The sequence below is a fragment of the Dermacentor variabilis genome, chromosome 2 (assembly GCF_050947875.1).
Source record: "Dermacentor variabilis isolate Ectoservices chromosome 2, ASM5094787v1, whole genome shotgun sequence".
Classification (NCBI taxonomy): Eukaryota; Metazoa; Arthropoda; class Arachnida; order Ixodida; family Ixodidae; genus Dermacentor; species Dermacentor variabilis.
Window position 1 is genome coordinate 91566618 of NC_134569.1, and position 23996 is coordinate 91590613.

At 50.6% G+C, this 23996-nt stretch overlaps 1 protein-coding gene across 1 annotated transcript in view; it reads left to right on the top strand.

Annotated features, from left to right (window-relative positions):
- Positions 1 to 645: 645 nt before the first annotated feature.
- The window catches only part of LOC142572297 (growth factor receptor-bound protein 14-like), a 281008-nt gene continuing 257657 nt past the window's right edge, over positions 646 to 23996 (top strand). Inside the window, exon 1 of the mRNA XM_075681289.1 lies at positions 646 to 1220. Within this exon, the coding sequence (XP_075537404.1) occupies positions 972 to 1220 (249 nt within the window). The 5' untranslated portion in view covers positions 646 to 971. The remainder of the gene's footprint in view (positions 1221 to 23996) is intronic.

Sequence of the window (23996 nt, forward strand, 5' to 3'; positions counted from 1 at the left end):
AAGGATCATGAATCGCTTTTAATTTCAGAGTGCCAAGAAGGAAAACTTCAGGCAGGGCACGATGCGCAACCGTCACGTAAACGTGTGACGATCTTCAAACGAATATGCTGATCTTTCGCACAGGAAGCAACGTTATTGCCCGATTTCTGGGCAATGCGACTTGGGAAACTCGAGAGCATTGCAATGCTGCGCGGCCCACGAGAAGCAAAAGAGCAGCTCAGTGACGAAGGTCGCCAGGGCACAAAAATAACCTCGGCCTCACCTGCGCTATTGTGCGCGTACCCTTCCGGAAAGAGCTCGCCACTGCGAAAACGGTGCCCTGGTACGCGAGCGGGTTGAGGGTGGCGCGCTCCATGACGGTGAGGGCGAGGCACCGCAGCGAGAGAGCGGAGAGGGGCCAAAATGGCGCGTCGATCGCCGGCGTCGCGCCGCGGACGGAGAGGCCGTCCGGGCGGGCGTAGGACGCCGGAGAGAGGAGAGCGTCCTAGGGATAAGCCTAGGTACCGTCGGGAAATTTGCTAGGGACCGCTAGCTACTCGCCTAGGGACGCGAGTACGCAGAAGGTCATTTCCCGAGGACGTAAACAAACCCCTGGTGGCGGGAGCCCGAAGCGCCAAGCGTCACCGCCGGGCCAGTGTACTCCTGCCGTACGACGCCGTGGCGCGCGCGTTGTGTTGTTTAGTGGGACGCCCGCTTTGGCAGACGCGCGTTGAGCTCGCCGCCCGGCCGTCGCACCGTGTGCTGTGCTGTGCAACGTACCCGTGCCGTGTGTTGTGACGGTGTGAGTACTACTTGCCGTGTGCGCGCATTTATCCTCGGCGCTCGCAAGCACGGCGGACCGTGAGCATCAGCACCAACGCCCGACCGCCGCCGGTAGCAGCAACACCAGCAGCAGCCCCTCGCTGCATGCCGCACGTTGGCTCCGCTGCGCCGTCGCAGCGTCCACAACGACCCGTCGTGTGGCCGCGTAGATGGAGGTGTTCGGCTGCTGGCCCACCACCACCACCCGTCGTGCTCGGCTCGCCCCACCCTGTTCGTCGTCAGTGCCCCCGAACTGCCGCCTGTGTAGCTGCCCCATTCAGCAGCCTCCGCCGCCGCCCGAACTCCAAGGGTACCCGTTGGGCTTCACCAAGGATTTGAAAGACTCGTTGAACGCCCTGCAGCAAGCGGAGCAAGCGCCGCCGCACCAGGCATCGCCCGATAACCGTTGGCTAGAGGAGGTTAGCCTTCTTCTTGGTGGCTCTTTCTTTTGGCGGACTTGTTTTCGCGCGCGCGCGTCTCTTGGCCCCTCTCCGTCGGCTGCGGCGGCGCAGACGCGTGGGAAACAGGAGAGAAAAAAGGAACGAGATCGGGCGGTTTGCTTCGGTCCGTTTACCGCGGTCGTCGGCGAAGCTCTCTGTTCTCTCAATCCACAGCCAGTCTGGTAAGCAGGGAGTAGACGCTTAAAAAGAGAGGAAAAAAGTAATTGTTCATAGGCAAGACTGGATAGAGAACCGTGGCCTGACCGTGTTACCTGCCATAAGGACAGACTAAGCTGCGCATTTCATCCGCGTTCTCGCCCCGCATTCCATCCGCGTTCTCGCCCAAGATAATCGTACGACTATGTTTATGGATGTACAACACAATTTGCAGTGCCATCCAGTCGCTGTTTGGTAACATATCCGCAGTTAGTTGCGAGATCGCTTAAATTTATTTATAACACCGTCGGCATTTGTGTAGGTAACCATATTGGCGCAGTCCGTGGAAAATAAGCTACAAATTTTTATGATCCGCATCGTTTGCGAATTTCGTTCAAAATGCGTTAACACACGTGTTCTTTCCGCGATTACTGAGACGAATCGCGGACGTTATTAAGGAAGAGAATTCATTAGCCACAACTCTCGTCACCATTCACTTTTCTAAATTTCTCCAGGGAGTGATGCGCTGCAGTTAGATATACTGCATACGGACTGGAAAAAACAAGGACTCTCCGTCGCAGTTTGCCGCCGCGTCACAAATTTTAGGCATTAGCGTTTTTATTTTTCCTTTTTTGCCTTTTCGTTTCATAGTGATTATCCATGAACGCAAAGAGGAAGCTACATCATCATCGCTTGCGGCGTTCCCGCCCGAAGCCAGAGGGTCTTGAGACAAGCGCGCGCTGTTTTTATTTTGTCATCTCTTTTGCGTCTCCTACGCATTTCCGAGGTCGTCATTTCCCGCCTTTACCCATGTTTTTTCTCTATTTCTGTCTTTTTTTTTGCTTTCTTTTTGAACGACGCCAGTGCGCCGCTTTGTCGTCAAATGTCTGTGGCACTGGCTGTCGTGCTTGCCTCTGGCAATTTTATCATAATTCGACCGGCTGCTGAAGCACGCGCTTGTGGACTTTTCCCAATGTAAACGAAAAAAAAAAAGATACGAATACGGCGTCACTTGCGAATCTTCTGCCAGTATGGCATAAACAAAGTATAAATTTACAGCGGGTTCCATTGCGCTGGTTGCGATATCTTGTTAAATGGCAGAGCTTAAACACCGCGACACAGACAAGAACCACAGGACAGCGCTGTGTCCTGTGGTTCTCGTGTTTATCCCGTGTCGCGCTGTCTGAATTCCGGTATTTAAGAAGTGTAAGTGATGCCGATATTGACTGTCGGTGTGCTTCTCGTATGAACTTGGAATTGCACCAGCGCATATCCGCAAGAACGCTTGAGGTATTGATGCTATTTTCACGGGTAACTGACATCGGTACGATAAAAAAAAAGAACAATCTCGGCTAGCTATTTCAACAAGGCAAAGAACTGCCGTTTGATTTATACGGCAGTTATTCATAGTACTTCTGTATTGGCACTAATTATTCACAATGTGCGAACAAGGACACAGCGCGAAGCTTCCTTGCCTGTTGGGTGCTGGTAAAAAGTCGAAGCGATACTGGCTTCAGAAACTGCGCAGGTCCGTGGAATGATTTCCCAATATGTGTTCAAGATGCTGAACCTCGTAAGCAGTCGGGTCTAAGGTGTTATCTTGAAAAGATAGAATATATATATATATATATATATATATATATATATATATATATATATATATATATATATATATATATATATAGGGAAGAAAAAGATCCAGATGTGCCGAACAGTATAGCACCGAGCATGTCCTTTATTGTTGTACGTGTCTATAGGAGTTTGTTGAAATGTCTACGAACAGAACGAATTTTAAATCTTTATCGAACGCAACGTATAAACACTCAACTTGATTTCTTATCGTGAAGGCCTACCTTGGTCTTCGCTCCTATGAGATGGAGACACGAGCAGGTATAGTGAAATAATTCCTCCTTGTGCGTCGCACTGTGAACCACTCTTCTGTTCCTAAAGTCAGAGTGGTAATAGTAGTTATATGGCTAATTTGATGTATTGATTATCTTATGTCCCTTCCTTCAGCGAAAGGGTTTCTGTTAGTTCTGCAGCTATGACGACTGCTCAGTGAGGCACGTAATAATGCGTACGACTGCGTTGAGGCTGATGACGTCAAGTGTGAAAAAAGAAAGGAAAGAATGCATCGTGTCTGATGTTAATCGACCGGCTCAGCGTGTTCCCCCACCGACAGTCGTCTGCGGTGTCAGTTCGCGCTGTTCCAGAGATGGCGTGCTCTGTCTCCATATTTATCATCATTACGCGGGAAACCTATGGATCCCTGTATAGTATACCTCGTTCTCTTCGCCTTCACATCTTAGAGACATCTCAAGATGACCGAACGTCCGGCCCAGCACCTCTACCACTTGAGACGGAGGCCGACCGAACGCTTTATATAGAAGACACTCACGAGGCCGTAAGTGAGGACGAAGATGAAAGTCCGTGATGATTACGTACGTGCGAAAACAACCAAGTCCACACTTGGGCTCGCTCTATGCTAACGACCTCACATGCAGGTACAATGTTTACGTTGAAAAAAAAGCTAAATAAAAAAGAAAGAGCGATAGCGTGTAAAGACGTCGTCACTTGCTTCTTTTGCGCCAATGTGGATATATAGTTTAATAGGCGACGACACACGGTGGTATTTGAAAAAGAGCATTCGGCTTGCGCGACGCGGTTTTTAACCTTTCTTTTTCTCTCCCTTCATATCTGCGGTGCTGTGCTACGCACTGTTTGTAGCTATCTGACGTATATGCTTTACAGCGATATTGACCTACGTCATCTTCTTAATTATTGCTTCCGTGAAAGATCGTCAGCGAGCCAGTCTATGCTAAGGATCTCTGTCGGCGCTGAAGTCAGTACTTCTACGTGGAGACAGTCGTATGATAGAAACGCGTATGGTGAAATCTGAAAGCAAAGGCGATGCGCGGCAGAAAGACCTCGCCGCAGCACCGCTATGGATTGTGCACCACAGAAAGTAAGGACTGTACGAAAGCTATACAATATACTTATGGTAAGAAAAGGCAGGCGTACAAAACGAAGCACACAAGAACAGTTATCGAAGAAGGGTGTTGTTGTCCATTTTGCTAACCTCCGTGATTTGTACGCCTTCACTTCCTTATATACCATGAATCCCTAGCAACTTGCTGTCTTACCTTTCTATTCCCTCTTTCCAGACCCTCACAGTAGGGTAGCCAACAGACGCATTGCTTGTTAGCATACCTGCCTTCTCTATTTCCTCCTCCTCCTGCTCAGCTGTCTGTCGTTCAGTATAGAGATTCTTCTTTTCTTTGTCTTTTTTGAACGTCATGAAGACACCGTTGTGACGCGAAAAGTTATGAATGAGGAGGAGGAAACAGCTTTATTTCGTCAATTCGGTTTTGGGAACGATGGCTACCAGGCACTTCCTTACAGCCACCTCCTCGGCTTTTTTTTTTTCCAGTTTTTCCAATTTCCAGGCTCGGGTCCCGGAGTATTGCACGCAGTTTTGATTCAGTGTCAGAAAGGCTGCGAATTTCGGTTGCCGCAAGCTACAAACGTGCGAGTGACGCTGCTTAAGTTTTTTGGATACCCTATCACCGAGTCAAAACTGTGCGCATGACAAGATTGTCGTGGCGGGAGCACGTGCGAAGCGAAGTAAAAACGCTCTGGGTAGCTTTAGAAGCCAACTTTCCTAGGAGATATCGATGAGCTGTAGTTGCTTGGCCATTATCGTTTCAGAGGCAACGCGTCTGTTAAGACATGGACGAACACTAAATCACACGGACACAGAATAGAAGACAGCAGTTTGGGACGAGTCACCGCTGACTCCACCGCGAATTTAGGACCGCAAGAAATTCGAACTGACCTAACGGGTGAAGCTCGTCTTAAACTGTGGTCCAATAAGTTCGCGGTGCGAAGCCAATGCCGACTCGTGCGGAACATCCAGGGCCCTTCGTTCAGCGCTCTCGTGTTTGTGTGATTTACCGTTGGTCCACGTCTTAACAAGTGCGCGAGCTGCCTTTGAAACGAAAAAAAGCGTTACAAACTTTAACCAATAAGGTCTGACGCGGAGGCCCCCCGCGGCGCCTCTTTTCGCAGGATCCGCGAAGAGCGTCGATGACGCCACGGCAGCCATTTCGAGACCGATTTTAGTGTGAAGTGAAAATATCCAGTGTTTCTCAACCTTCCCACTTGCTAAGCGTCATTCCTTTTTCTGCTTTCTTTTAACGAGTGAGAATTGCGTATGGCGAGGCCCCCGTGGCATGGTTATATATATATATATATATATATATATATATATATATATATATATATATATATATATATATATATATATATATACCGTGCCCGCCACTGCAGCGCCACGAGGCATCCCGTTGCTCCCTAGCCACATTCGACCGTATAAACCCGCCTCGCCGCCTCCCGACCGTGCCTGGGGGCCAGTGGCCTCTGGTCGTAACCCCGCAGTCTTTGTACACGCAACGCCATGTCGCATTTGACTATCCGAAAAGCCTGCACCCCTTTCTTTTTCGGACGTCGTCGCATCGCCTCGCCCAACCCGAGCTCATTTTCCGTGTCCGCCTTTCTGCTTATAGTATATAGTTATGTTCGACGCGACGGACAGGCGAGCGCCGTCCCCCTCCGTCGCATCAAGGCTCTTTATAGCCATTCGCCCATCCGCGTGTGCTACGTAGTATACGTTTCTGCTGCGGTGCGCGGGCTGCGGGGCACGTATTGACCGTTAACTGGCGTTTACTGCTCCCGCTGGGCCGTTTGTGCGCGCGTTGTCGTCGTCGCATGTATCTCGCGTTTCCCGTCGGGCCGGAGGCGAGCGTTTTACGCACTGCGCGTATAGCGACGGCCGTTCTTGCTCGGCCGTTGCCCTGCCGTCTCCGCGTCCCCCTCACGCCCGGTGGCCCCATCTCGCGGAGTTCCTTTCGATGCGAAAGCGTCAAATGGTTCATTGAGCGCCAAAAAAAAAAAAAAAAAAAAAAGCCGGCCTCCTGTCCGTATTAGCAGAGTCCTTCCATTGTATTAGCGAAACGGCAGGCAATTAAACTCGTCATTGGCTGCGATGCCACGTCGCGAGCGCGCTTCGAAGGAGCAGAGCGGGCGAAATCCAACTGCGACTGCCACGTTATAGCGCGTCAAGTGTTTCGCGTGAGTGGAGAGGGTGTCGCCGCGACGCCACGTCACCGTCGCTCTCGGAAGCCTGTGTTACGTGCGCGTTCCTCGTCCGCGCAAGCTGTCGCCTGCATTCCGAATGAGCATCCGTAAGGCCGAATCGAATTGCGCCAAGCGTCTCAACGCGCTCGCAATTGCCCGCGCGGAGTTGGCTAACTCGATGGACCGCCCCGGCGTTCAGTTGGACCTCTAATGCTTTAGCATTCACAACTCGCAGGAAGTGCTTAGGTGGCCTCGCGTCTTCTGTGGCAAGCTCGACGGTTTAATTAATGACTGCGATATAAGGCCGATAGCACCAACGCTGCATGACGAGTTACACTATAGCGCCATGGCGTGCAGAGCCCGCCGTTTGATTGACGTCTACCACGCAAAAATACTGCGGAGGGAATTGAGCGGAAACATAAGCGAGAGACGTTTGGTTTATTGGTGGCGCATATGTTTAGGTAGAGAAGAACCAGCGCGAATTCGAATAAAAATTTGCACATAGCCTCAGAAACAGATAACCATGGTGTAAATATCAAAGAAACAAGTTGTAATTAAAATACGTATCGAACGATAGTAAAGTCCCGTATGAACCTAAATAGTACAAATGTGGTCGATACGTTCCTACGCTCTGTTCGGAAGGGCAATTTACTCATAATAACCATCACACTCTCGTGGTTGCCAGCGCGCACAAACCCGCACACTCAGTGTAGTTGCGTGATGGATTATTTCAGTACATTTTCCATCCTCGCTGCACCCGTTCCTCATCATCGACCCTGCAGCATTTTTTTTTCTTCTTATACGCCACGCTTGCTGTTGTGGTGTGTGCCGGTCTGGGAACGCTTACAGCAGCCGCATGGTTCGGATGCAAACGAGGAGCTGCGTTAGAGATGACGACGAAGAGATAAGAGCGCGAAGATTATCGGTGCGCTGTCTTTACTCTCGGAAGCGCATCGCAGCCCGAGGCGAACGACGTGCGTTTGCCAATGCATGTGTAATCGTTTAAGAATAAACGTATGTGCGCGGTGGGTATAAGCCGGGCTTATTGGAGCGTGTATGGTGTGCGCCTGCGCGCACGAGTTCTCACGAGAGGACGGGTCTGTGGCGCGTATACGCGGTGCGTTGGCAATCTATGTAGAGCACCTCACTGTTCTGTGTAGAACTGCTCTCGTATGTGTCTTGTAACAACAATAATGAAAAAAAAAAGTTGCGTTATTTTTTATCTGTGCAGAGTAGGAAGACGAGACTCGGTAATTCCGTCGGTGGCCTTTTTGCGAGCGCTGCGCGCGTTTCGGTTGTAACCGGGTCAGCCCAACCTGTTCGATCAGAGGCACCGAAAAATTGGGCGGCTTGATGTAAAACATACACTGAAGGAAGCGGAACGGGAAGAGGACGCGGAAGAAATCGTGTCCCGGTCAGTCTTGTTACTAAAATATTGTTACAGTCCCTTGTACAGTTCCACCTCCCCCCCCCCCCGAGATTTCCAGGTGTCCTTATCTATCGCCTAAGAAACTCGAAGGCGAAAGCCTTGTAAAGCCTACTGTTATTCACCTTAATCCACATTAATCCTCCTTCATCCGCCTCAATCGACATTAATCGTTCTTAATCTTGCTTCATCCACCTTAACCGGTCTTAATCCACCCTGATCCTCCTTAATCTACCCTAATCTATGCTAGTTCACCTTAATCCAATCATCAATAAATAATCAATTAACTTTACTTATCATTAGTAAGCATACACGGCTGGACATGCTTTGGATCGCTTCTGGCCTTCCTCGGGTCACGTGATATTTTCTGTACCTGACAATGCGACCTTGAAAGAGATTTAAGGCCTTAAAATAATGTTGCACTGAATTGGAAGCCATACATGCTGAATATACAATAGGTACTCGAGGCTTGGCAGACGATGCTTTGTCATATATGGTACGCGGGCACGTGTTCACGTGATGGCGCCCCTGATTGCCTGGCGCACCAGCAATAGCTTCCACTGTGCATGACGCTGCATTATTCTGAAACATTGCACGTAAAAGGTGCGGGCACTTCTCGAACGTTAATTATTTGAGGACGATTACACGCGCGACTGGGCCCGGCAGAGCCTAGCTAGTTCTAATACGAAAGCATTATATACCCCGTTACGCGAAAATCCGGCGTTGCCGTCGGCGGCTCGATCGAAAGATGCTACCAAAAATGGCCGACGGCGAGATGAGTAAAAACACGTCCAGAGGGCTCGGATTGACGTCAAATTTGTCGGGCAGGTTTCTGTAAAGGGGAAATCAATTAATGGAATCGAAGAGAATGTTCGGTACATTTCAGTCTGGATGGGAATCGAGCCCGGTCCTCTGGCGTGCGGCACGAGCACGCTTCCATAACGCCACGGTGGCTCTGCGGTTACGGTTGGTTAAAGCTGTGCCTACGTAGTGCGCGCGTCATAGCACGCGTCGCATGCCTCCTGCCTCCGTCACTGCCACCTGCGTGCCACTTGCTCTTCGGATTTGGCGGACGCTCTGTCTACTGCGATGCGCTCTCGGTGCCAAATCACGAGTGCATAAAACGAAGTGTGCCTAGTGCGCGCGTCATTTCATACGTCACGTCGCTGCCTCCCGCGCGTCACCTGCGGCGCTATAACGTAAAGCCATTCCAACTTTTCTATTCCAATTCTGCGATCAGCCCTCCGCGATTGGTCAAAGACTTTTTGGATCTAACCCCCGCGACACGCGAACAGCGACAGCTCCACCATCTGATATATGACGCGTGCGCACTGATTATGCATCACCGGACCGGAAAAACAAAATTGTTATTTCTGATTCGGCGCCTTTCTGCCATTAGTCCTCGGCTATTGGTCAACAGTATTTGGGCTGCACGCACTTCACTGCGTGTCACGCGACATCACAAAACCGCGAGAGCACGCTGCGTGAAAGTGACGTGTACGCGTTAAAAACACATTAATATGACGAACAAAACTGAATTTTTCTCTAAATAGCCGCAGGCTGCCCCGTTCCGAAAGGAATAAAAGATGGCTGCTGCCGATCGCTCAGACACTGGCTATTCGCACCTGCCGGAGAGCATGGGCTTACTTACGTGCAATAAAACATTTTGCGTGGCCGTGTAACGTTTTCGAGCACTTTCGGCACGTTTACGACCTCGCTCAGCCAACTTTTCTTTGCTGAGGATCCTTTTTAGCGGCATTCTTAACCTTCCATTGCACGCCGCCGCGATTTTCTACCAGCCACCGCAAGCTAAGCTAAGCTAAAACTAACCAATCGCAGGCGCCGGCACCACCCTCTTCGTCCTGTTATCAATTTTCATTGCACTGGCTCGGCGCCATGGAATCCCGCTCTACTCGAGAGTGCTCCTCGGCTGTTATCAGCCAATTAGATAAGACAAGCCGCTCAGTGTAGGCAATGATATTCGTTTTTAAAGCAAACAAAAGTGACCTCCTGCAAACGAGGAGAGCGTTTGATTGGTCTGTTTAGACAACCCTGCGGGTCACCGCGCGATGCTTGGGTGGGCGGTTACGAAAATCTGACGCCAGGAGATTGGAATAAAAACATATTGGAATAATTTTACGTTATAGGGCCCTTCGGATTTTATCGGTGCTGTGTCTACTGGGTTGCACTTCGAAGTGTGTACCTCCGCGACGTCTGTGTAACGTGGTCGTCAAGGGAACGAAGACGAAGCAAGGGAACACAAGAAGGAATGCCGTGCAAATTTGCAACGTTAACGACGACATAACGATGAATACCTAAGCGAAAGCTTTTCCCCAATTGCTTTCACATTCCCACGAGTCGTGTCTCTGCCGAACTTTTTGTGTCCATTGTTTCGAGAATGGCTTACCTTCAGGTGTGCTCGAGCGCAGAGCGCTAGTTTCCTGCCTAGGATTGATTGATTGATTGATTGATTGATTGATTGATTGATTGATTGATTGATTGATTGTCCTTGTCATCCAGAAGAAGCACCTCTGTGCTTTGCGCGAGCGGGAGGCTTCGGGCCAATTAGACCACTCGAAGCGCACGAATGCGAGTACAGGACCGTTTTCGGGTCCCGCCTCCGCCTAATTACTTCGTGCTCAGAAAGCAGAACAGCGTAGCCACGGCGAAGCAGGTGTCTCTCTGAGGACTTCGGGGATCGCCGTTCGCGGTGTCATATGCACACGCGTCCGACATCTCTCCGTGCGTTCGTTACCTTTCCGAGAACGTCGCCCTCTGGTGCTGTGCTGATGCGACGCGAACCGACCGTGTCCGCTGAACTACGGCTCGTCGGCGAAACACCTTAAGGAGAAACGGTAAGGCTCCGCGCTTTGGTAATCCCCCGCTAAAACAACACGCCTCGCGTCGTCGCGCGAAGCGCGCTGGCGAGCCTGGCTTTGCTGTGCGTGCTCGCGTCCTGATTCCTGGAAGAGTCGACGACGCGTTATAGCAGAGTGCACATAGCGTCACCCACTTCGCGCGTCATCGGCAACGCCCGTCGCGCGATGACGTCGACTGCATTCTTCGGCCACGTCTGAGGTCTCCGGAGGAGAGTTTTCAAGATTCCGGAAACAGAAGATGAAGTTTCACATGCACTTTTTTTTTTTTCGACGCTCGCTGTGTGACGTGGCGCCTTCCTCGCTAGGCGGGAAAAAACCCGGGGATATTAACTGCCTCTCGCACACGATTTGCTCGCGATTTTGCGTGCTCTGCTTGGTCGAAGCTTTTCGTTTTCCTCGTCACGCCGCATCTCTCTTCAGCACCGTTACGTTGCGACATCCACGTGCACAGCCACTGCTCTTATCCCGCTATGCGCCCGAGTTTCACTGCAGACGCTTTGGGTCTTTCCGCCGCCTTTAGTGATTACTCTGTGCGGGATGTTTACGAGCGCCTCCTTCCGCGCAGGTTGTTTTTCGCTCAGATTTCTCTCGGGAGTGTTCTCTGTTCTTCTTTTTTCTGCAGTATGCGCTTCTTTAGCCCTTTTTCCGCACTGACGCGCTTGCGTGCTGCACCGGGCGTGTTGTTTACCGCTACGTGCGCGCGCCATCCCCCCTCCCGCCCCCTACCTCAAACCTTTTCTCTTTATTTATTTCCTCGTATGCAGCGAAAACACTCTGTGGCACCGATTAGATGCACCGCGTTGCCTGTGCCAGACACTCGAAACGAATTATGAGCCCCAGGCTGCTGCACATTTCGCCCTTCGTGTATATCACCGTGTTTATTTCTTTTCAGAGTCGTTTCCCAATTCGCGCCGCCGCATCTCCGACGCGAGACTATTAACTCTTGTTCTGAGCATTATCAATCCGAACTTACGAGCGACCTGCCTAGTATATTGCTTCGTCTTTCGGGCCCTTGGAACTATACAGCGGATAGGTATATACGTATATATTCAATAATATACACTCTTCGTCAAAAATATACCGGCTACGTTGCCTGCTGCCGCAAGGATGTTTGTAAGGCTGTTTAAGGAATTCCCGCGGCACGCAACAAGTCCCAACTGCCTCGGAAATGGGAAGTACGCTCGTATATACTCACCATCCAGGAGTGTCGGGAACTACACTCCACAGCCGAACGGCGCATATGTCGTCAGTGCGCAGTGTAGTCCGTATAACTTAGACAAGGCTGTACATTACATTCCACTGTCTTGAAGCGGTACTTAACGTTACATTTTTTTAGCTTTCAGTGTGTGTGTGTGTGTGTGTGCTTGTGTGTGCTTGTGTGTGTGCTAAATGAGGCCGCGGGATTTAGAAACTAGAAAAAAAAAACATTGAGAAAGGTCAGAGTGCCCTAAATAATTTGCTATTGTATCTTTCAACCCTCTTTCGTTTCATAGGTGGTTTGCGTCGCGACGTCATGATGCAGGAGGTGGCCACGTGAGCGCAGTACATCGTCTGCTCTACCTGCGTGTATAGCGGCAAAGCGGAAGACCACGCAACGGGTTCGACTAATCAGAGGGAGAGAGAGAGAAACGGGATGGGAAAGGCAGGGAGGTTAACCGGAGATTCTGGTTTGCTACCCTACACTATGGGAAGGGGAAGGGAAAATGAAAGGCGGAAATAATAGCGGAGAGAAAAAGCGAAAGCGTAAAAAATCTGCAGGCGTTTCTCCTTTCCTTCTAACGCCTCAGCAGATGCAGCTGGGGACGTTGTAGAATTCTGGGCCGGGATAATGTAACGATTCCGGTTCAATTCTTTTCCTTCCCGCTCTTCATCCAAGCGGCACTCTGCCTTACTTACATACCACGGATGTTAACGCCGCGAATGATAAAGGAATCTAGTGAAATTAATGGCTATGTTATACCGCCTCCTGAGCTGAGTTAGTCGGTTTTTCCGTCACCATGGAGAACAACTCAGAGTATGCTGGACAAATGATGTGCGAATAGCGCGTCTCTTTTATTCGTAATCTTTCATCACGTTGTTTTCGCTGTTCGCTATGTTGGGACTTGTAGAAATTCAATCAACGGTTAAAGGCAAACTGCGATGGAATTTTTAGATCGCGTACAATGACTTCATGCAGGTTTCAGATAGTGTCGATATAGAGCAACCTATGTGGAAGAATTCGCGTTTGAAATACGAGCGGAAACGTCGCTAGAAGGTTGCAAAAACTAGACGTTTTTTGGTAGCGAAACAGGAGGGAAACAAAAAAGAATAACATCACCATTACCACTGGCCGAAAATGACGCAGAGTTCAGAATGTTGGGAACCGTTCATGCGTGAATTTTTCGGCATGACCAGACGGCGCACTGAAAATCTTGCAGGCGTTGGTCTGTTATTTGCCTCATTTCCGCTAACCAGCAATTGCACAGCGATATTGAAAGGCTGTTAATAAGGAAATTAGACAGCCGCCAGCTCTGGCAGCTTTGGCAAGGTTACTTGGAGAGAGAGAGTATACGCTACTCATTTATGATCCAACAAACGGCAGTTGGGTCGTCGCACCGCGCATCGACTCTGTGCATTAATTATCGCCTCGTCGCCAATGGAACCGCCCACCTTCCCACGAATTGCGGACGCGCTAGTTCGACGTGTGCCGATTCCTATCAACCACACGGACGCTGCTGTTCATCCTGCGCCTCTGCTGCACGGTATTCCGGATGAGCCAGGGCGTACGCTGCGGCCGCGTTTGTGGATATTTATGTGGGAGTGCGTGTCACTCTGCTCTGCGTGCAACCCCTTTGAGGGCCCGGCGATTGCCCTTTGCCGAGCTTGTAGTATGCATTAGTGTTTTTCCGTGGGGTCGAGTGCGTGTTTAGTCCCTCTGGGATGGCGCGTAGGGGAGAAAGGAACGAAAAGAGGAGTTTTTAAGCATATATCGCGGTTAGGCGCTGGGGCGGGTTATGAAGGGAATTTGTTGTAACTCGTCTGCATTGTTGCTGAATAGAACAATGTCATCGGCAAACCGAAGCTTGCTGAGATATTCGCCGTCGATCGTTACTCCTAAGCCTTCCCACTTTAATAGCTTGAATACTTCTTCCAAGCACGCAGTGAATAGCATTGGAGAGATTTTGTCTCATTGTCTGACCCCTTCCTTTATAACTATCTTCCTACATTTCTTGTGGAGAATTAAAGTAGCTATGGAATCCCTGTAGATACTTTCCAAGATATTTACGTAAGCGTCCTGTACTCCGTTGATTACGTAATGCCTCTGTGACTGCTGGTATCTCTACTGAATCAAATGCCTTTTCGTAATCTATGAAAGTCATATAGAGAGGCTGATTGTACTCTGCGGATTTCTTGATTACCTGATTGGTGACATGGATGTGATCAATTGTAGAGTATTCCTTCCTGGTACATGCCTGTTCCCTTGGTCGACTAAAGTCCAGTGTTGCCCTTATTATATTGGAGAGTATCTTGGTGAATATTTTATATAATACTGGAAGTAAGCTAATGAGCCTATAATTTTGCAATTCTTTAACGTCTCCATTTTTGTGGATTAGTACAATGTAGGCAGTGTTTCAGTTCTCTGGGACTCTTGAAGTCGACAGACAGTTTGTATAAAGGGCTGCTAGTTTTTCAAGCATTATGTCTCCCCTATCTTTGATTAAATTGACTGATAATCCATCTTCTCCTGCTGCTTTTTCCTGTTTCATGTCTTGCAAGGCCCTTCTAACTTCATCGCTAGTTCTCCTACCCATCGATAACTCCATCTCTCTGTACCCTGTTCATTACTACTTTGAATGGAGGTATCGTCACTGCTTTGGTTACTGTACAAGTCAGTATAGAATTCTTCCGCCGCTTTTACTATATTTTGGAGATTGCTGATGATATTACCCTGCTTATCTTTCAGTGCATACATCTTGGTATACTCTGTGGCGCAAAATACATTTCTTGAAAAGGGACGGGAGAAAGGAAGACAGTGAAGCGCCAGTCCTTTTGGAGCATACATCTTGGTTTGCCCGATGCCAAGTTTCCTTCTCATTGATTTCAGGCTGCGTCCATATTTTACTGCTTCCTCAGTCTTTCTCACGTTATAATTTAGAATATCCCTTACTTTCTCCTTGTTGATTAGTTTTAACAGTTCCGCGAATTCTATCTGATCTCTTGAGTTGGACACGTTCATTCTTTGTCGTTTCTTTATTAGGTCCTTTGTTACTTGGGAGAGCTTAGGTACTGGTTGCCTTGGTGCCTCACTTCCCACTCCATTTCCTGCTTTTGAAGCCAGCCTAGTTACGGTTTCAGTCATTGCCCCTATGTCATTTTCATCTCTCTGTTCTAAGGCTGCATATTTGTTTGAAAGTGCAAACCTGAATTGGTCTGCTTTTACCCTTACTGCGTCTAGGTTGGCCTGTTTCTTCTTGAGCAATTTCACTCTTTCTCTCTTCAAATTGAGGTGGATCCTAGCCCTCACTAACCTATGATCACTGCACCTTACCCTACCTAACACTTCTACATCCTGCACTATACTGGGATCGGCAGAAAGTATGAAATCAATTTTCATTTGTTTCACCATTACGGCTTTTTCCAAGTCCACTTTTTTGTTCCAACGCTTCCTGGAGAAGATGTTCATTATTCGCCGCGTATTCCTTTCCGCGAATTCTACGAACATTTTCTCCTCTAGTGTTTCTACAGTCGACGCCGTAGTTGCCAATTGCTTGTTCACCAGCCTGTTCATTCCCCACTTTTTGCATCGAAGTCGCCCAAGACTACATCATACTGAGTTAGCAATTTTCGCATCGCTAATTCAACATCTTCATAAAACTGTTCCATTTCTTCATCATCGTGACTGGAGATTGAAACGTAGGTTTGTACTACCTTTATTCTGTACCTCCTATTCAGCTTTATTACGACCACTGCTACCCTCTCATTATTGCTGTAGAATTCGTCAATGTTGCCCGCTATGTCCTTATTGATTAGGGATCCTACTCCGAACTGCTTCTTATCCGGTAGTCCTCTATAGTAGTGGACGTGGCCATTTGTCAGCACTGTATAAGCCTCACCAGTTCTTCTAACCTCACTAAGGCCAATGACATCGCAAACAATGTCTGATAGTTCCTCAAAGAGTTCTGCTAGTCTAGCTTCACTCGAGAGGATGCGGGTGTTAAACGTTGCAAGGGTCGGTTTCGATTAGCGGCCTGTCCGGGTCCAGATTCTTAGCGCCCTCTGCTTCGTTACGGGTCCGACCGCCGCCTTGGTCAGCTGCTCCGCAGCTGCTGGGGACTGAGGGCCATTGGTTAATCGAATGAGTCATTTGGGAGGGAGTGGCCGAATACTGCACCAGGGAGCCAATGCCAATAAACGGGAAGCATATGCCGCTCGTTTTCACAATCTGTGGTGTATGCGTACGCGACGTACGTATACCTGCTGCCGTAATTTTAAATTGGCTTCGTCGTCAGGCATTTGCTTTGCCGCACTTCTTGTGACTTCAATCCACCGTTCCCGGAAAAGAAATGCAAAAAAAAAAACGAAAGGAAAAGAAAAAAGAAACATTTTCGAAGCGTCATGTCAAGGTCTATCTGCACACAGCCAATGAAACGCGTAAGAGAGATGAGTAGGGCACCTCAATGCGCTCCTTCTCCGCGGTGGAGAGGGAACGCGTCGAGGCTCCTCATGCAGATGAGAGAGTCTTGCAACGCCCTCACCTCCCTTTCTGTTCTGTTCATCTTTTCTCGGCTCCTTCCATTTCCACCAAGTACGGGTCAGGCAACCGGACAATCTTTTCTGGTTAACCACCCCATCTTTACCGTCTCGTTTTTCTCCCGCAATCTACCGATCTAACTTAATACTCTTTTCTCCTTGACGTCAAGAGATATCGCATGCTTCAAGCCGCGCAGTGGCCGCACATTGGCAGGCACAGGGTTAGCACGACGGTGGCTGCAGTGCTCCACCCGTACAGCCGTCTCGAGGCCGGCGATTAGCCCGCACGGCGCTGCCGCGCTCGAGGTCCTGCTCCCGCGGCATTCCGCGAAGCGGCCCTGTTTTGACGGCGCGTCTGACCCCGCCGGCGGCGAGACGGCCGCCCTTGCTCCGGAAAAGCCTGGGGTGTCGGCAGCATTTTCTTGGCAACAATCCGCAACGGCTGGGGCGCTTCGCCGCTTTGAAGAGAAGGCGTTCGCGATGCGGCTGCTGCTTTTGTGCTGTCGTGCGCGCCGGCGGCGGACTTCGCGGAGCGTGTAAACAACGACCGGGCCCCACCGACGTCCTCGCTAATATCGGCTGGCCAAACAGCACACACACGCACAAACATCGCGGCAACAAGAACCTCGTCGCTCCTTTTGCGCCAGCGAGCGGGCGCTCAGCGGGAGAGTATGCTCTTCTCGCCCGGCGGAGACCCGCGCAGCCGTCCCCGGCACATACGGAGTGGAGCTGCGCGTGCTATGGCCCCGTCAGGACCTCGTGGCATACGTGCACTGAAACGCTGTCCGATTACTGCGGTGGGGGAGGGGATTGGATCAAGACGGCAAGCTGGGCGAGTTGGTGATTGAACATGTTCCTATGGGTGGGCAGCGCAACCCGGACGAAGGACAACAGGAAGTACACAACACGAGCGCAGACTATAGAACTGGGGATTGGGGCGCAGCCCTGACCCCGCTTGCGGGAAATGCGACAGCTGTGTCAGCGGCCCGCGGCGATTGAACGCGCTGTAAAAATGCAGTTCTTGCGTCGTTGGGGGTTGCGCCTCTTTACGAGCGCGGTAAGGCGGCGTAAGTCCGGTCCTCTTAAAGCGCCCGTTATAGTAGAATTGGGGGCTAATATTTCTCGAAGTCGTTAGTTCGACTCTTAAACGTTATTCATTCTTCTATGCATTTTCCCAGCTAACCGGAGAGCTGAATTTGAGGAAAATTAAATAGGGCTGGCGGGTAAGAGACGCGTCAGGAACGGACACCATTCGTCCCCACAGCTGCATGTCGAAAGGAGGCTTGCTCATACATGACTACCTGTTGCCCTTGCAACTGGCGTTTAGCTGGAACGTTCACCTCGGTATTGTCCTTGTGTTGCTCCTTTTCTTCGTCCCTGTTAGTTTGAGCAGAAAAAAGGTTTTTTTTTTTAAATGACTCGGAATCGTTGCACGTATCCCTGCCTTCTCTCTCTCTCTCTCTCCGTGTGTGTGCTTGGACTGACTCACTTGAACAACGACTCACTGGATGCGCCCGTACAGGATGTATCGCTGGTTGAGCTTTCATTGAAGCTTCGCGTGTGGGAAGCGCGCCATTTTTGCAGTTGTGCCCTCATATCCCCCCGCTCCTTCTTTCTCTATCTCGCTATCTTGCACACGGCACGCACAAGAAGGCACGCCCCGCTTGAACGGTGTGAAAAGACTCGGACGTCCGCTCCTCCTAGTCACCCCGCAAGCCTACCCCGCGCGACTTCTCGGTCCGTCTGCAGTCTCGCCTCCCGACAGCGCTTCTCGGTTTCAAGGGCCTGCCGCGCGGCCAACCGTCTTTTTTTTTCTTTCTCATTTATTTTTCTTTTCTTCAAATGGGCGTATGGTGGCGGCGGTGTTGTTGTTTGTGCTCAAAGCCCGCCGGAGCAGGGGTAGCTCAGCTGCTCGGCGCACGGCAGCTGCCTCGGCTGCAACGCAGAAGCCCACCGCCGGCTATCGTCTATCGCGTCGCAATCTCCGCGTGCATGCATTAGTGCCATTCGCAGCCCGCCCGTCGTCCCTCATCGCTGCCCGCCGCCTCGGGCCGATGCGTGCTGTCGGCGTGTAGTTCGCCTCCTTCGACGAGAAGGAAGCGCGTTTCCTTGACGAGTGGCTTGTTTACTCGCTCGCGCAGGACGTTGTTGTGAGCCAACGTGCGCTCTCAGACTTTCCCGTCTGCCGTGTACGTACAACGTCGCCTTTCGTTAACATTCCTCTGCGAGATCATGCGTTGCCTAGAAGCGTTTTGCGCGACGCAAGTGGCCTGTGCGGGACGACGTTAGCTGAAGATAGCTCTGCCCGGGAGGAAGATGCTTTTTTTTTTTTTTTGCGGCCTGTAGACATTACCGAATGCATGAGCTAACTGCAGTCGCTGCATCGAGCTCATCAAATCTTGCCTTTACGTTAGTATTACTTTCGTTCTTTTGTTCCTCCATTTGTTTCCTTTTCGACGTAGGTATGCATTCTTGTTTCTGTTGCGCCTTTTACAGCGGCAAGTTGGCAGCGGTTCTTCAGGTGGTTGCTGTAATCACGAACGGCCCATAAACGTCCTGCTCCGGTATACTTGTGGTGTCGGTTGACATGTTATCGTTTCTCATCTAGAACAACGCCCGCGCGTTAATTATGCCGGTCGCGGCCCATCAGATCCAACTGCAAAGAATGTTCAAGAACAACTGGATTGGAATATTTGGCTTAACATTTAGGGTTCAGAAACAATTGTTCAGAGCCCTCCTTAGTTTTTGCTCGAAGTTTTTGCTAGTGAGATCAAGTTATAGACTCCAAGGGAATTATTATATGACCAGTTAGGGAAAACAAGGGAAAATCTGAGAATTCCAAAATTCTAACGTAGTAGAGGGCACCCCGATTTATTCAGCAGCTTTTGGTCTGTTTGTAGCGGCAACAGTGTACGCGTGTACAAAGTACTGGGCGAAGAGGTGACGTGGATTCATTCGCTAACGCTTCAGTAACCGACGCGGAGAGGCAGTTTCTTCTCTGCTCACGTGGTGTTGAGTCATCGCGGAACCATTCAGCAGCTTAGTTGTCGCTGCTGAGTGGCTCTCCTCTATCGCGTGCCGAGAGCTGTGTTCTTCAACGCCCACTCGCACAAGATGTTATCGTCGGAAAGGCGCGTAGACTGCACCTGCCCTCAACGCGTTGTGCTCGCGGTGCATCAGTCGTTTCACTTCCTACGAGACGTGCCTGCCGTCAGTCTCAGCGCGACACTGACGTGTCGCCTCTTGTGGCGGCCCGTATTCCCGAGTCGTTACACGTGTTCTCTCTAAAAAAAAAAAAAAATGGCTGTGGCTTAGCTAAGGTTAAGCCCAGGATGCGAAGCATACTAGCCTTTATTTTAGTTGTTGAACCACTGTTTAGCCTGGTGAACTGCTGTTGCTTGGCTATATTTGGTTCGGCTAGACGAAGAAACAACTCGTGCAGGCGAGCGCACGAGCTGAGACCCGGCTATGTAGCTACGCGGCCGCAAGCGAGCGCACGAGTTGAGCCTCCGCTTTTGCAGCTGTTATGACGTCATATGGTAGCTACGCGGCCGCGCGCGGCGCAGCAAGGAAGAGCGTGGTTGTGCGGCTAGTATGCTTCGCATAAAAAATTAAAATGGAGGCGATGGAGAAATCTGATGGACGCCTGCATGCGGCCGGCGGTGCGGCTACACTGGATGGGCTCCGCGGAAACGCGATGACATTGGCTATGGCGTTCGCCTGCCGCGGCCACGTGGCTTGGCGGGTTCCATCGCTTCCCGCTCACTATGTCTCAACGTGTGTGCGTCTGAAATGGACGCTCGTTACATGTCGGCACGCATCACGCATATACGCAGAAGCCCGCGCAGTCAAAGTTTACCCGGGGCCTCCCCGTATATTGCGGTGTCTCTTACGTTCCGCAGGGACCGTATTTTCTAAGAAACTGTTTTTCTTCTCCTTCTGAGTTCGTTTCCTTTACTGATCCGCCGCGCCGTGTGATTGATGTCGACGATATAGTGGGTACGCACTTTCGTGTATAGCCAACGGCGATGAGCAAACAGAGTGGACAAAGAACCGTTACAAAACACGATGCGGCTTTGTGTATGCGTATCCTCAAGGGACGTGAAACCCCATTTAGATGGCACTGTTGTGTAAAGTAATTGACGGCTCCTGTCGCCTCGCTTCTTTCAAGATGCCCTATATACACGCGTTGCTGCAGAAAGACGATCAAGGCGCTCGTCTGACATCACAGGTCGATGCGAGCTCGCGGTCTGTGCAGTGGCGCGCAATACCGGGAACAGCATCAGCGCATGCGCACGCATTCCCCGTGGCCTTCCTGCGCGGGCTTGCGCCACCGTTGCGAGCCCGCTGTCTCTTCCAACACACAGGGCGACTGACCGACTGTTGTGGAAATGTTCACGGTATTTTCCGAAGTTGCCGTGTCACTCTTGAGAAGGTCACGCTGCCTGCGTGGTTCTTTAAGCGATTCACCGCGTTTCTTGTTCGTGTGGATTGCGCAGCTGTTGGCGATAGAAAAGCGCGCACAGAGGCGCTTGACCTTTATATAACGTCTTATCGAATGTTCCCTGCTACAGCACTGAGACATGGTGGTGTGCCTTCCGATATAACTGGTCACTTAAGGATGTAAGTGTACTCTTCTCTACGTGTATGAACGAAGAAGCGTGTGCTGTTTTGATTGCGCTGACGTTCATATGGAAGGACAGTCCAAGTTTCTGCTTTTGTTTGTATACACTTTCGTTATATACCCGTGTCTCGGAGGTCGCATAGCCAACCGGGAGTGAGACCCTGCATGGTTAACGTACACCTGTCTTTCCTCTCACTCTATTCGAAGTTTACCGAACGAAAGTTCGTTGAAACGACCTTTTCTTTCTTTTTTTTTTTCTGTGAACGACCTGGAACACAATATATGTGATATAGCAGGAAAGCCAAAAAGATATTGATGACAGCCGAAGCAGAACGAAGAGGAATTTTTTTTTTGTTGTTGTCTGCAAACGGCACTGTCACTTTGACAAGAGGAAAGGTTATCTGTAACCGCTGTTTACTTCGCCTGGAGTGGGCGGGAAGGGGAAAGAAGAAGAAAAGAAAGAAACGAATAGGCGAGCGGAAACTCGCTGGACGGCCTTGTGTACTAACACTGGAGAGAGGCGAGCTTTCGAGCGCAGACAGTGCGCGGCGAGCGGTGATTATACGACGTGATGTGCTTTATTTCCGGACGAGCCTTGTTGGACGGCCAGAGAAACGAATAGTATTTCAGCGTGCGACTTTTTCGTTTCTCTCTCTCTCTCTCTATTCCACTGCCGGAAGGAAGGGTTGAAACACACAGGAAAAAAAAAAAAAGAGACGTACAGGAAATACGCAGCGCTTTGGCGCTTCCATATAGTGTGTACTCCTTCCTTCATTAGCGCTGCCGTCGAAAGTGCCGCTGTTTACGGTTGTTTTTCGTCGCTCGGACATCCTGCTGTCCAGGATGTTTTTGAAGAGCGTGCCGTCGACCTTTCGGGAAACGAGCGAGAGAGCGCCAACGCCGGCTGGAATGCGTTTTGCGCGCGTGCGCGCTCGACGTTTCCTCGTTGCTTTCTTTGCTGACAGACTGCAGGATAACGAGAAAAAAAATATGCGAGGAGAGAGAGGGGGGGGGGGAAGGGAACGCAGGACATGCGTTAGAAAGACGGATTCTCGTTTCCCGTTATTTTTATCGCTGTATAAGAAAAGCGAAAGAAACGAGGAGAGGGGTTCGGGGTGTTTTGATCGCACCGCTGGTACGATCTGTTGGGAACTCGGCGCTGACGCCCGTGGTTGTACCTGGGTCGCAAGCCCCAAGGGTAGCGTTGGCCTGGCGGCCTGGGGTACAACTGGAAGCATCCGAAGGTCCCGGCAAAGCATGAGTCGACTGGTAACAACAAAACAACTTGTTTATTTTAACATCGCAAAGAGTTGGCGGTCAGGTTGACCGAAGTAGAGAGACGGGAGAGCACTTTACTCAACAGAAGAAATCGGAGCCCTCCTTTTGGCGTCCGGGGCAGCTGTTTTTATACTCTCGCAGTTGAGGGCAAGAAGGAACCCCTCAAAAGACGAGCACGTGAATGTACAATGGGCTAATGGTGACGCACACTGTCGTAGCGCTGCCGTAGCACCATGTCGAGCACGATCTCGTAGCACCCTGTCGTAGCGCTGCCGTAGCACCATGTCGAGCACGATCGTGTAGCACCCTGTTGTAGCGCTGCCGTAGCACCATGTCGAGCACGATCTCGTAGCACCCTGTTGTAGCGCTGCCGGTCGGGCACAATGACTGTAATGAGAGGATGATCCCTGCTTTCGCAGCGCCTGGTTCTGGCACAATGACTGGAATGCGAGGGTGATCCTTTGCGGTCGCATCGCCGCAGTCGCGCCTGGAAACACCTGCCGATGAGCGTTGCGGCGACGACGATCGGGCCAAAATGTCTGCCGCCCCGCCGCAGTCGCGCCGGCAAAACCACGTGTCGCAGGCGAAACGCAACAGACCGCCCCGCCGGGGGAAGGAGATCCCGATGGACAGGGGACTGCATCCGCTGTCCGGAGGGATGTCGCTCGATGATGCTCATAACCGAAGTCGGGCGTCCCTCGACGTTTCTTGAGCGCAGCGCACAGAGAAGGCCTCGTTCTCTCGTTCAGGTTCGCACGGGACACTGCAAAGTGACTTCGGGAGAGTTCACATTTTTGTTCTCGTTCCCGGCAAGCGTTAGAACTACGCTGAAACTCAACCGCTCAGTCAGCAAGCACGGCACAACCCTCACTAAGCCCTGCCAGGCTCTTCCCCCTTTTTATACCACTGCCTAGTTCCTTACAGTAGTCTAGCATCACTCAGAACGCGTCCACAAATTGAAAAATTGCACTAGAAAGCATATCATCACTTTGAAACACTAAACAAAAGCAATATGTTAAAAAAAAAATCCTGCCTCAGGAAGAAAAACATCAGTAACAAACAATTTTGAGGCTGATTCCTACGTTAGGGGCTTCGACTTAAGCCATCGGCGTTACCGTTGAGACTCCCCTTTTTGTAACGCACCTCAAAGGAATATTGTTGTAAAGCGAGGCTCCAGCGCAGGAGGCGGCCATTTTTGGGAGAGATGGTCTGCAGCCATTGGAGAGGGCAGTGATCCGTCTCAATGATAAACCTCGAGCCGGCTAGATAGCATGACAATTTCTGAACGGCCCACACGAGACACGCACACTCTTTCTCGGTGGCGCTATACGCCTGCTCACGACTGGTCAGCTTACGACTAGCATACAGGACGGGGTGTTCTACTTCTCCATTTTCCCGTTGGCACAGTACAACGCCCATGCCTCGCTCACTAGCATCGCACTGAACAATGAACCCTTTTGTATAGTCTGGCGATCGTAGCACAGGCTGGCTTGTTAGGGCACTCTTTAGGGCGCTAAAAGCTCTTT